This window comes from Pleuronectes platessa, chromosome 3 (genome assembly GCF_947347685.1).
Source record: "Pleuronectes platessa chromosome 3, fPlePla1.1, whole genome shotgun sequence".
NCBI classification, from domain to species: Eukaryota; Metazoa; Chordata; class Actinopteri; order Pleuronectiformes; family Pleuronectidae; genus Pleuronectes; species Pleuronectes platessa.
In genome coordinates, this window is record NC_070628.1 from 5,819,747 (window position 1) to 5,833,779 (window position 14,033).

At 44.3% G+C, this 14,033-nt stretch overlaps 1 protein-coding gene across 1 annotated transcript; it reads left to right on the forward strand.

Annotated features, from left to right (window-relative positions):
* Positions 1–14,033, forward strand: foxk1 (forkhead box K1). The gene is made up of 9 exons (XM_053416803.1): positions 1–625; positions 4,384–4,599; positions 6,992–7,187; positions 7,322–7,468; positions 7,990–8,183; positions 8,448–8,620; positions 8,730–8,975; positions 9,664–9,837; positions 11,242–14,033. The coding sequence occupies exons 1-9, from the start codon at positions 180–182 to the stop codon at positions 11,472–11,474; spliced, it is 2,025 nt and encodes a 674-aa protein (XP_053272778.1). The 5' UTR covers positions 1–179; the 3' UTR covers positions 11,475–14,033.

Here is a 14,033-nt window from a genome sequence, read left to right on the forward strand (position 1 = left end):
GCTCCGGTTCTTGCCGGATCCCGGACTCCATGTTGTTCCGACAGCCACGGAGCGAACAAGTGCTGCGTCCGAAAACTCTCACGTTGCAACTGTGTGTGTGTGCGTGTGAGAAGTGAAGAGAGAGTGTGTGTGTGTGTGTCTGCCTGCGTGCGTGTTGAGTGTTGACCCTCCGAAAGAAGATGGCAGACTACCGGGACGACACCGGAGCGAGAGCCCTGCTTGCCCTCCAGTCGGCACCGTGCAGCCCCGTGCGCGTCGCGGTGACCTCGCACATCTACCACCAGCCCTCGCTCGCCCTGCTGGGTCCCCCGCTGATGGAAGCCCGCGGGGACGGCGGGCTCTTACCCATGCGCCTCGCCGCTCCGCCGGCACGGGCCCTCGCCAGGCTGGAGGGCCGGGACTTTGAGTTCGTCATGCGCCAGAGGACGGTCACCATAGGCCGGAACTCGTCCCACGGCTCCGTGGACATCAACATGGGCCACTCGAGCTTCATCTCGCGGCGACACCTGCAGATCACCCACGACGAGGCGGGCGGCTTCTCCCTGCGGTGCCTGGGCAAGAACGGCGTGTTCGTTGACGGGGTGTTCCAGCGGAGAGGGGCGCCGCCGCTGCCGCTGCCCAGAGAGTGAGTGCGGTCAGGGGGGCTGCTCCATGACGGCAACACGTTAGCTCCAACTTCCCTGCTACTGACAGCGTTGTTAGATGTTATGATAGGTTCACATCCCGTCTTCCATCCGCCTCCCTCGGTCCAACGCGGCTGAATGAAACCATGAAAAACCTCCAGTGTCCAGTGGACATTTCAAACTTCTGCTGTTTGCTGTGGACACTTTAGATTATTTATTTTTTCTTAAGCCGATGAACGACCTCCATGTTGAGACAGGAGACGCGTTCTCCCGGGGTCGCAGAGTTGGTCGCGACACCCCCGATTAGAGACAGTTTGATAGATTCGTTTAAAACGCACTTTTAACATCGGGTCGATCAGCGAAGCCGCAACTTAACCAGTCAAGTGTCCGCCCTGTGATTCATTGTGACTTCTAAGAAGATACTGGTTTATAAACCGAGGCCTTTTTAATCTTTTTGAATTAACCTAGCTAGTTTTAGCTGCTAGCAAACTTAGCTCAGTCTGGCCTAGCTAGCACACATGTATTAAAAGTTAGCTTTCGTTTTTGTTTCACTCGGATAACTATGTTTTAAACATCATTTCATAATCTGCTTTATTTTATAAATACACTTAAGACACTTTTTCCTCATATGAATGTGTTTTGGCTGCTGTGAGAAGTGTTGTCTGTGTGTGTGTGTACAGTTAGCTAGCTAGTTGTTTAGTCAGCGGGGCCGTCACGTAGAGTGTAGTGTAAACAAACGCACCCCTGACACTGGAGCTCACTGGTGTTGTGGGTCGAGGTGCGCTTCTTTTCTTTTTTTTGTGTATTCGAACTTCAAATGTCATTTTTTTTTATTGTATCGAGGTTGAACGTGTGTAGAGCTGAAAGATGTTCCTGAGCTTTACTATCGTGTCAAGGTTAAACGTGTTGCCCTGCTCGCTGGTTCCTCTGCGGCAGAAACGGAAAGTTGTGGCGGTGAGTGGAGTCAGTCCCTGGGTGCGGGTGGGGGGGTGCTGGAGGTAGGGTGGCTGTGTCTGTCTCCGCTCTGATTGGCTGTCAGGACTGTTTGGGAGGTGTGTCGTACATAGAACAGGAAGTGTGACTGACATCCTCGTTGCAGACGCACATGGAGTAAACACAGGACTTCCACAGACTCCACCTCGGCCATGTTGGCCTGTGTTGCTGTGGCCCCGCAGCCCGGCTCGGGACCACAGGGCGAACTCTGAAATGATTCGTTAGTTCACCCCCAAATCACAATTCACTCATTATATGGAGGGGTGGGGTGAGGTGAACACTTTTGAAGTTTCAGATGTAAACAGTATTGCAGCAAAATCCAATACAATTAAAGTAAGTGGAAGGGGGGCCCTCCTTCTTTAAACATAAACAAAACACAAAGACATTTAGGCTAAAAACTTGTAAATGACAAATTTGAGTCACATTCTTCAATATGTTTTAACAATTGTTCCTTGGTCAAGCACTTTTGAGCCTTATCCTAAAAACATGTATTTTTAAAGCATGTTCATTGATGGCATTGTTAGTAAGTGACCCCCTTTTTTAGACTTCTGACAGGACAGGGTCACTTCAGGGGACAGCTGAGTTTCAGCTGGGGCCAGTGCCCCCCCCCCACCCCCGGCTCCCACCCCTGGATCTTCCCCTCAGTGCTTGTATATCTTACAGCTTTTAATCTCTTTGGTTTGATTAAGTCAGCTGTCAAAGCAAAGCTCTATTTCTACAGGTTAATCTAAGTTGAGTTCACGTATACGCACAAAATAGTGGCTTGCCTAAGTATTAATGAGTTAAGTACAGTTAATGCACATTTGGATGAAATTGCAGCTTTGAATCTTTGTGTTGTGATTTATCTAGAGTTCACAGTTTTCTGAGCTAAAGTTCCTAATTTGTCAAGATTCCCTGGTTCCCCAGACTGAGCAGTGATTACCTCCATTAAGGAGGATCTGTTTTTATCTGCTTTACAAACTACTGAACGGATGACTATGAAATCTGTTCAAAGGATATGAGTCAGGGAAAAAGCTGTGACATTTTGCTGTGGAATAAGGACTGTTTCACTTTCTTTAGCAAGCGATATGGGGCAGTTCTTTTTATAGTAATTGTATAATATCTTGATGGAGAAATATGTTATATTTAAGGGGCTGATATCTGGGAGTGTTTGAAATTTAGTGCAGATCCAAATAAAAGTCTGGTTCTATTGAATTTAATAATGTTTTCATAAGACTTAGACTGTTGGCAGAGGTCTGCACCTTCTGAGTGACATGTTATTTTTCAGGTCTGGATTGGATTGAGTCATGGACTCCAACTTGGCTTCTCAAGGATGTTAACCTTGTTGTGTTGGCTGCAGCCGATCGACTTCACTGCATTTTTAGTTGTTGCCTTAAACTGACCTGCAGCCGTGACACAGCCACACAATATAATGCTCCCACCACCATGTTGTGGATGTGTTTTGTGTGATGTGCAGTTGTGCACTATTCAGTATGAATGCCAAGAAGCTTAATTCTGGTCCGCTCAGCCCGCTGAACTTTCTACTACTTTGTTTCCGAGTCTCCCTTGAGCCTTCTAGTCAACATTCATCGTTATGTCATGTGATTTCTTTTAACAGTGGCTTTCTCTTTGCTGCAGCTGGGCCTGATGGAGTTTGTCTAGGCCCAGTCTCCTTCATCTCGGTGTAGGAACCTACAGCCACAGGCGTCTTTCTCCTGCCTCAGTGCAGGCATTCAGTTTGTGGGGTTGGCCGGCTGTGGGCAGAGACAGCTGTGAGCAGTGTGTTCATGGATCCAGTGCTCGATTGGCAGAGGCAGTTCTTCCATATTCATATCACCGACTGGTGTAACCGTCTGCAACTGCTTGCAACACTTTTGCAGCCCTGTGACCCATTCACTAATTTGCTTCTCTTTATTTGGAGACCTGAGCCTGACGTTCACTGCAGCTCAGCACCCCTTCAATTAGCAGGGATTCTGTTTCGCCTCACAAGACACCCTCGTTATAGTTGCGCAGGCGAACTACACAAAATACACAAGTAAGTTAAGGTTATTTAGTATAGCACTGAGTGACAGAGGGAAGTCACAACGCCCGTCACACAAATATAACTGTTGACTAACACCTCAATAACCAACTATAGTTGATGCCAATCGGATACAAGTACGTTTAACAAATAACAGCTCTATGCTACAAGCGCTGTATGAAAGTGATGACTGCTGTCGTTGTTGTTCGGCCTAGCTGAGGTTTGACCCTTTGACAAAAACAAAGGACAAACAACAAATGGACACTTTCAGTCACAACTGAAAAAGAACACAAATAAATAAATCTAGAAATACACAACTTCTTCCCTTTAACTAGCAACCACAGTTTATCGACACTGAAGTGTTTTTTACATGGTACACTTTGCTGTTTTAATTTTGGGCTTTACAGGGTGAAATATTGACAAATTACTGACACGTTAGCGAGCACTGGCTCTGGAAACCACTTCTTCTTCACCAGTACATGTCACTGGGAAGTTCACTGCCGAGAAAAGCAAAGCATGTGCGTTCTGATGTTTAGATGTTAAATCCTTCTTTACCTGAGCACAGATGAGTTCTAAGAGAAGAAGAAAAAAAACGATGCAGTTGCGAATATACAATTAAATTAACCGAGATCTTGATATGAGAAAAAGCTTCAGCCACATTATTGAAATGCTTGGCTGAGTGTACTAATCCAAACTTTTCTCCATTTCTTCTCATCCTCCGTCCCGTTGCCTTCCCCCATCTGTCTCTCCTGCTGGTCCGCTCTCCAGGTGTGTGTTTCGTTTTCCCAGTACCGTCATCAAAATCCAGTTCATGTCACTCCTGGAACCCGAGGATCACCGAGACAGGGAGCACCCCTCTCCTCCCCCTCGTCCGCTTCTGCCCCACATTTCCCCTCTGAAAATCACCATTCCCACAATGCAGCAGCATGAAGACCACATCAGGGCGTTTGGATCTCCGCTGCCGTCGCCCACCGGCACCATCAGGTGAGGGGAGACACACAAACACACAGACACACAAACACACACACATTCGACCACCAACACGTGGACCTTGATAGATTCAAACACAGCATGAAACTTGCTCAATTCATAATTGCACCAGGAGACTTGGCAGAAGGAGTGAACGTTTTATTTATATATCAGAGAATTAATTAACTAAATGTTTGTTGCAGCTGTAATATTGATTAAAACGTGATTTAAACAGGTAACACTAATAAAACTGATGTGACAGGAAAGGTTAAGAAATCACAAGCACCATGGGTTAATTCATTTAATACAAATTTTACTAAATTCCAATAAGCAGAAGATAATTGTTTAATTAAATCTAAATCCTTCAGGGAAAGATTAGGCAAATAATTAATCTATTTTTTTATTTTAACAAGATAGTAAACATGACAGTTTGTGAAAGAACATGCGTCTGTTGCACTTATGGTTCTAATTACCCTGAACTGGAAACACTCTTACGTAACCGCCTCTTTATGACTGTTTGTCTTTGACACATCATATGACAAGTGGCTCTATCTAGATTACTTGTATTGGTAACTCTCGAATCCTCTCGAATCCTCTCGGGTCCGTGCATGTTCACGTAGTCATCTGTGACGACTTGCCAGGAACACGAGGGGGGGGTGGGGGGGTTTCGTTTCTCTCGTTGAAGGAAAGTATGTGTTGTGGTTGACGGTGAGTTCAGCACCAGCAGCAGCTCCTGCAGCGTTTTCTGTGGAGATGGAAATCTGCCCTCGAAGCAGCTGTGGCAGCACATGTCTGAAAATCACTGCTCTATAAATGTACAGCGCAGACAGCATGTGGGGCGAGAGAGAGAGAGAGTGTGAGGCGCTGCTGAGTGCATCCTCTGGTGGCGCGTGTGCGTACTTGCAGATCATATCCCCACCACTGTTGGCCTGTGTGTGCATGCCTTATATGGGATGGCTGCAGCTTTGAGGCGCGTGATTGGCTGTCGGGCAGATTGTTTTGCCTGCGGGCCGTTTTTCCGTCCATTCGTGGTTTCCTTTTCAGAGCCCCCCCCCCCCCCCCACCCCTCCCCTTCAGCCCGCAGCTCCTGTTCTCTCACACGTTGACCCACACACACACACACACACACACACACACACACACACACACACACACACACACACAGAGTGAAGACGCTCGCTCGTACATCTCTCAGTCACTCTCCCTTGTTGTGTCACCTTCCTCATGTACAATAAAAACACTGAAAGAGGATTGCGCAACAGCACGTGTTGCAACCTACAACACAAACAGTGTCTTCTCACAGGGCGGTAGGAGTCACTTTTCCTGTTTGGTGACTTTAAAAGAAACGACTCACAATAACATTCCTCCCCCCCCCCCCCCCCCTGTCAGTCACTTGTAGTTCAGGCCCCTGGAGGTGGAACTGTTGTCGTGTGAGGAATGAAAAAAAGAGCGAGACTCACTCCCTGATAGGGCCACACAATAACTTTTAATAATGAACGTGTGTAGAGTCACAGATGCAATTGTGTTTTATTTTATACCAAAGAAAACCCAGAGCACCGTGTTTGTCTTCATTCACTTTGCAGCGTTGAGGTTATGGAGCCATTTCAGCAACAGAGCCCGTAGCCTCGTTTCACCGGCCAAAAACTACAAACCTCTCTCTCTCTCTCTATCTCTCTCCCTCACCCCCCCCCCCCCCCCCCCGTGTGCGTTACTGTCTCTCTATGTTTTCGAGCTTCTCCGTTGCCAAAAGCAAATCAAAGCACACTGACTCTCCCAGAAACTGCTGTTGACTCAACTAGCAGAAGCAGGTGTATGTTGTATAATAAGTTACAGGGTTTCCTCTGAGCTCCGTCTCTCGACAGCGGCAGATTAAAAACACCAGTTAATGATTCACACGCTTTTCAGTATTTTCGATCATTGTTGTGTATTTTACGATTGCTCTATGTGTTTAAATCACAGTGGATCTGAGATTTAATAATTTTCCCAAACTGAGCTTTTGGTGGATGTTTTTTTCTATTAAACTACATTTATCCCTTATAGTTTTGATTAAATTCCATATTTATTTATAATTGTTTTATATTCTACTGGATGTTTGGACTTATATTACATTCAAATAATCAAAAAATTCTCTGAAAAGATTAATAAGTGTTTTAATAATTCAGAGTAGATTCTTTTAATAAATATCTATTTAATAAATTGTTTAAACTAAAAAGAAAAAACTCTTTTCTGGCTCCTTCTTTTCCTCTAATTTAAATGAAAAAAATAAACAGAGTTACAATTCACTTCACAAATACTAAATAGTTTCCTGTATATTTGTATAATGATTTATTCATGATTCCAGAAGAGTTTACTCTCAAAGACAGTTCTCAGCCTTGGAGTCACTGACTTGGTCTCCCCTCTCTTCCAGTGTTCCTAACTCCTGTCCAGTCAGTCCACGTGGAGCAGGGTCATCGGGGTATCGCTACGGACGCAACGTGACCCCTGACCTCCAGTTAGCAGCTGAATATGCTGCCAAGGCCGTTTCTGAGAGACGGAGCCTCGCTGAGCAGAGAGGGGGGGGAAGTGAGCAGCGGGGGGACTCGGCAGGTGGAGACAGCCCCAAGGTGAATCTTCAGCGGAGACACATCTTGAAGTTGATTCTGTTTGATAAATAACCACCTCAGCTGTTCAACCACATTCTTTGAGAACATATGCTGGAGGATGTGTGTTTGTTAATTCTCGTGTCCTGTGTGTCCAGGATGAATCCAAACCCCCGTATTCCTACGCACAGCTGATCGTCCAGGCCATCTCCTCAGCACTGGACAAACAGTTGACTCTTAGTGGCATCTACGCCCACATCACTAAACACTACCCCTACTACCGCACTGCAGACAAGGGCTGGCAGGTAGGTACTCACACCACAAATATCACTGGTCAATAAAACAATATAATATAATCGCAACATAGTCCAATATATGTTGATGTCTTACCCATAATTGATCTACCTCCATGTTTATCAAGTGTTTGTCATTCTCTGTAAAAAAATAAATTAAATATCAGGAGCAAAAATCTGGGTTTAAGCTTAAAAGACATAATGTGACATTTATTGTGATAATTATGATTATCACATAATTCAAACAATTCTTACATGATTTAGTTATTGGCCATATCACCCAGCTCTATTACAGTATAATATCTGATTTATAGTGATATCTGTACAGTATATATATATATTGTTTTCTTTTTATTTCCTGGACTGTAAATGATAAAAACTGAAATGTCATTAAAAAAAAATAGGTTTGTCGTATTTCATGAACAAACAAAAAAATCACTCTGGAGACTTTCTTCTAGCTTATTTATCTTTAATTTAGATGCGTCTCTGTTTGTCCAGTGACAAAATCCTCTTTATACTTTGCCTCCGTCCAGAACTCAATCAGACACAACCTGTCACTCAACCGCTACTTCCTGAAAGTGGCCCGCTCTCAGGACGAGCCTGGGAAAGGCAGTTTCTGGCGCGTGGATTCCGCCTCCGAGAGCAAGTTGGTGGAGCAGGCCTTCAGGAAAAGAAGGCAAAGGGGGGTGGCCTGCTTTAGGACGCCATTTGGACCTCTCTCTTCTCGGTGAGTGGGGACTGTGCTTGGGTGTTTCTGCACAAACACACTCGAGAGACTGTCAGACTCTGTCTCTTCAGTTTTGACTTAACTCTTAACTCTTCTTCCTGTTTCTCTGCTTCTGATCCTCGCTATCATTTGATTGGATAGAACAAAGTAAGTCTAATTTCTGGGTTCAATTGTTCAGCAGTAGCTTCTGACAATGGAGGAGCGCCGTAAGTTAATTGGAGTCTCTTACTATTTTAATCTGTATCCCTTCACTCTGTTATTCAGGAGTGCCCCTGCCTCCCCGACGCACCAGGGGCTTCTCTCTCCTCCATCCAGTGGACTTCAGACTCCTGAGTGTCTGAGCAGGGAGGGCTCTCCTATCCCCCACGACCACCACGAACAGCTGGCTCACAAACTGGCGTCTGTACCCGAGTACAGGTACTCCCAGAGCGCTCCAGGTGAACATGCACACAAGCCCCATAAACTCAAAACACATTCAAATACTCAGAAAGGCTTTCACATGCTCCATGAATCAGGTGACATTGTCGTTTGGTTGTGTCTCTGCAGGGTCTCCTGTCCACACTCAGCCGGTCATCATGGCAGCGCCCTCCCACCAGACACTCCTGTCCACAGGAGCAGGAAAGACCCTGGCTCTGGTTCCAGGCGGCGGCGGTCAGCCCATCCACTTGCTCCAGAGCGTCCCTCAGTCGGCTGTCACCATGATGCGGCTGGTCACCAGTGCCCATCCACTTTCCAACCCCCCGAACGGTTACAGTGCCCCCTCTGGTGGAGGAGCAGAGGGTGAGCTCAGAGGTATGTGAGTCTCTACAGGAGAGACCTTCTGTATTATGTGACAAACTATATTTACCTTAGTGTTCTCATCTCCATGTGCGTTGGGGATAGTGTTGCGTTACTGTTTTGCAGATTCTATAGTATTTTTTATTTCTGTTTGCTCCTGCAAGTTATATTGGGTCCAAACTCCTGTTTTAAAGCTTTAACATCTTTTAAAACGTCAAATGTTCTGGATAATTATATCTCTGCTAACCACAACTTCTGAGGAAGCGACCAGATGACCTGAACTGATCTTTGACCACATGTCGGTCGTTTTAAAATAATAGCAACGGACACATATTCAGTTATTATGGGACACAGGGTTACTTCATACTCTTGTGTTTGAATGTTATTTGTGTAATTGAACACGTGTTCTTGCATATCATTATTTTAGTCCATTATTTAAATAGGGAGGGACAATGAGAGTAGGGCTGGATGATAGGACTTGAAATCAATATCATGATTATTGATCATCATTTTTGTTTAAATCTAAAATAATATAATATATACAATGAGTTTGAAGAAATCCACAGAGACAGAACTTATAAATGAGATGTGCATATCATGAGTTATTCTGAATGAGTGAGCTCTGTTTTAGGATGAGAACCTTTTTTAGTAGCAGATTTGATTTCTTTACATATTTGAGCCTTTGAAATGCTTTTCCCCTCAGACGCCCAGATGAACAGAGAGCGGGTGATCCAGACCGTGGACAGTGCCGTGCAGGGCGGAGACGGACATGGACGGATCCTGACTCCAGGTCTACATCAACTTCCTGTTCGGGCTGTGACTCAGAACGGCAAACACACCACTGTAGCCACAGCAACCAGCCTGGCTAATGCATCTGGTAAGATACACACTGACCCCTTCCCAGTGATGAAGACGGGTTGTTACTGCCTGTTGAGATCGGGATAAAAACCACAGTGTCCTGCACACAAGTGATTATTTACACACAAGAGATTTAAGCTATATGGTCAGTTAAATTATTTCAACTAATGTGGTCTAATAAAAGAGTTCTGCAATAAATGCTCCCTCCATAAAGACTCTTATCCTGAGTTTAAGCTGAGATAACATTAGTTATAGAAACAGATAATATGTAGGAGCTGATTCATCTATATGCTCGTTATGGAGGCTGTATTTTCTGATGCTGTCTAACTTTATTGCGATATGCAGACGGTGTCTATTATTTATCCTATCAGTGCTATAAACAGGGAGAAGTAAACTGCTGTAATATACAGAGCTCGTGTTTCTGTATAATGTAAAAACAGATAAACTAAATGACCTTATCAGTACTTCTCTAAAACTCCTTCCACCCAAAACTGAGCGTTATACATTTTATAAAGGCAGTTTATACTACAGGACTGTTGAGAACAGGTTAGGGATGTTCTCACTCGTTAACCAACAAGAATATTATGTTTGGAATGGATGAGGCGCGTTAGAAAATACCAATTTAACACAGTTTTAAACAAAGGTTGTGTATTCATTTGTGTAAATAGCAGCATAAACAATAGAACAGGAGGATTCACACATCACACACCTGCAGTGCTGATGTGAACGTAGTCACACAATGTTTCCCATTAATTACCATACACACACACACACACGGTCTAATTGGTCCCACTATAGTTCCATAACCAGTAGAGCTCACACGTCTGCCAAGGCCCAACGGTCTCCTTTAATTCAATTAGCTGCTTCCTACTACTTCATTAACTGAAAGATCTTAGTGTTATTACCTCCTTTAGAGTTTTTAGTTTGTTTGTTAGTTAGCAGCATTACACAAAAACTACTCTACCAAGTTCCATGAGCTTTGTTTGGGGGGGGGGTTGTAACCGTCTGGATCTAGGGGATTAAAGTGTGGTGTCATTAGGGGGCTGTGGGCCCTCGTGGAGCTGAACTCTGCACTGAGTGACGTTGTTGTTTCATAAGAAATTCACAAAAATGTCCAAAGCGCCACGTAGAAGAAAATGGGATGAAAAAATAGCTGGAGCCTCGTCCTCTCTTGGATCTGCTCCAAACCTAATGGATTCCTTGTTGACTCATCTTTCCATCTCGTCTCATCCAAATCAGATTTGTAGCGTTTGTGTGATTCTGCTAACAGACGGACAAACAGACGGCAATGAAAACATGACCTCCTCCTCGGTGCTGTGATCCCAGATTCTTTTTACACGTCTCGTAATAACATGAGATATCTGTGACCTCACTGCCTCTGCTCATCATTAACTCTCTCTCTCTCTCTTCATGTCCCTCCCAGGGCTCAGTAGTCCTCTCCAGATCTTGGCCGCTCAGGCCTCCAGCTCCCCCCCGGTGCTCCTGAGCCGGCAGCCCAGTGCGGACACTTTAGCCGAGCAGCCGGGCGGCCCCCAGGCCAAGCGGCTGAAGATGGAGGGCGACGGCGGGACCGACTCCGTGCAGCATCAAGTCACGTCTGCCCAGCAGCCCGTCATCGTCGCCATGACCTCGCAAACCCACGACCCCAGGAAGTAGAACACGGGCGTCCTCACCAGGTACCCAGTGGACAGCCTCTCCTAACCTTTCACCTTTTATACTACATATGATATGACTGCAGCCGACATGGCCCAAAAATGTACACGCAGCCTCTCTCCAGCCAAGGGAATTCACTTGTAAGGAACATGCGCTGTTCGACAGTAGATGAAAAACCTTCACACACATTCTCAATTTGACAGTAAGCGGATATTTCAGGGCTTTTTCAGCTTTACACTCTTTTATAACGTAATCCACCGTTCACAAACCAGTCAGGACTTTAATCGTGTGAGAGCATTATGCATAGTAAAAATCATTTTAGCACTACTTCCACTTATGTGAATGTTGGAGAATGTCTCCGATGCGACCTTTATTCTCCTCGATGGATCCGATCCGTCGGTTATTATCGCTCTCAGGCCAAAGAACTCATTTCTCCTGCACGTCTGATCAGAGCCGCTGCCTGATTCCAAAGCAGGGAACGTGCTCGGAGATCCCCCCCCCCCCCCCCCTCGGCCTGTATTTACAGAAGAAGCTGTGACGATTGGAGTTGAAACATATCTTAACGCAGATGTGGATAGAAAAGGTAACCACCGCAGACCAGGTTGACTTGGGGCTTGGGAGGCTATAAAGAATATGATCCTACTCTTGGAAAAAAGGTGAGACGGAAGAAATCCCAACTGGTCGTCTCTTGTCAGATAAAGAGAGAAATGTTATTATTAAAGCCAAGACCAGAACATGAGGCGTCTCCTCCCTTCGTCTTCTCTGTAAAGCACAAAGAGAGAGAGAGAGAGAGAGAGAGAGAGACACAGTGGTGTTGTTTTTTCTTTTCAAGAGGAGATGGAGAAAATCCAGGAATAACAAACCAGGACTTGACTCGCTTCACTTCAGCTCGGTTTGGATCCTCAGACTCGACGTGATCCGGGCGACTCGGCAGGTCACAGCAGGAACCAGCAGAAATAAATAAAAAAAAATGAAAAAAATGAAAAAAGAGGCAACTATTTGGAGCTGATTGAAGTGGAGCTAACCTAATGTAGACAAACTGATTGTTGTTTTAATTTTTTTTTTTTCTTGTTTCAGTAGTGGTGAAAGGACAAATGAAACGGCGCGTGCCTACTGTTCTGTCTCGGCACAGCAAAGCATTATTGTAATAATCCTTAAAAGCCTTAAATATTTCTACATTTTTCTTTGTTTCTCGTCATTTTATTTTAACCTTTAGAAAAAGCTTTACCTTTTTTTTTTTAGATTAACACGGCGCTTCTTTAACAGCACACGATCGGCAACACTACAGCGGTGACAGCTAGCGTTGCTTTGGCAGACTTGGGATTCGTTTTTTTATCAGGGGACGGGGGCGGGACCAACAAATGTGGACAAACATTTCCATCTGTTTTTCTTGTCTGTTGTTTTTCTTTCTTTATGGTACATTTCACAGCCTCTTTGATCTTTTCTGCTTTCAAGTTCCGCTGTTTTTGTTTTTCTCTCTTTCTCCCAAATCTACCTTTCTCTGGTATTTGGGGCCATTTTGAAGAAAAAAACGAATTCTGAGATTCTGACAAGAAAAGTTGTACATGAGAAGAAAGTCGTAATTCAATGAATTTAAATCAAAAATATTTTTAAGGAAACGAGCAGCGATGGAGGTTCTCCCCCCCCCGATCCAGAATCCTTGATGCAATCTCACGCAAACATTTCCTCCTCCAGAAAAAGACACAATTATCTCCAAAGTCCGTGAGATTCCTTCTTCAGAGTAGACTTAGTTACTTGCACCAACTTTTCAAAGTCCCGATAATGAGCAAATGAGCCCAAAGCGTAAGTATTATGTTATTTATGAAACCTGCAAAGTAAAATCTTACAAGATGCTGCAAGAGTTTGACTTTATTTCCTCCGAATGTTACTTCATTCTCGTAAATTTACAACATCATTCTCGTATATTTACTTTATTCTCAAAATTTCAGATTCTTAGTTTTTCTTTTAAAACCCTTTAAGTGGCCCTAATACTCGTAACCTCTCCCCTTGTCCCCAGCGAGCAGTCTCCATCTTTTCAGTCTACAGAGACATCGAGCTGTTGGCAGTTCCTGTCACAGACATGGCTCTACTCAGACATTCATCAGCACTATCTCTTCCCCCCCCACACCCACACCCCCCATCTCTCTCTCCATCCTCTCGTTCTCACTCTCTCTTTAGCTTCTCTCTGAATGTCCTCCCAGAGGCCTCTCATGTTCAGCTGGTAATCAGGCACAAAGATTTCAGTGATTGTTGTTGCACATTAGAAAGAAAAGACAAACAAAAAAAGATGCGTAATGATTGTATGCTGCTCTATCTGCTAAATGACAAAGCTTATCTAGAAGGTATTTTTTCTCATTTTGGAAAAAAAAAGAAATATTTTGCTATATACATATATATATATATATATATATATAAATATATATATATATAAAAAAAAAGAAACAGCCGCATTAATACGCAAACATTCTGGAAAATAGAGAAGTATATGTATTTTTAAATGTTCCTGTTTTTGTGATTTGTTAAAAATGTTTAGCACAAATTAAAATTCCTCTTTGACGTAAA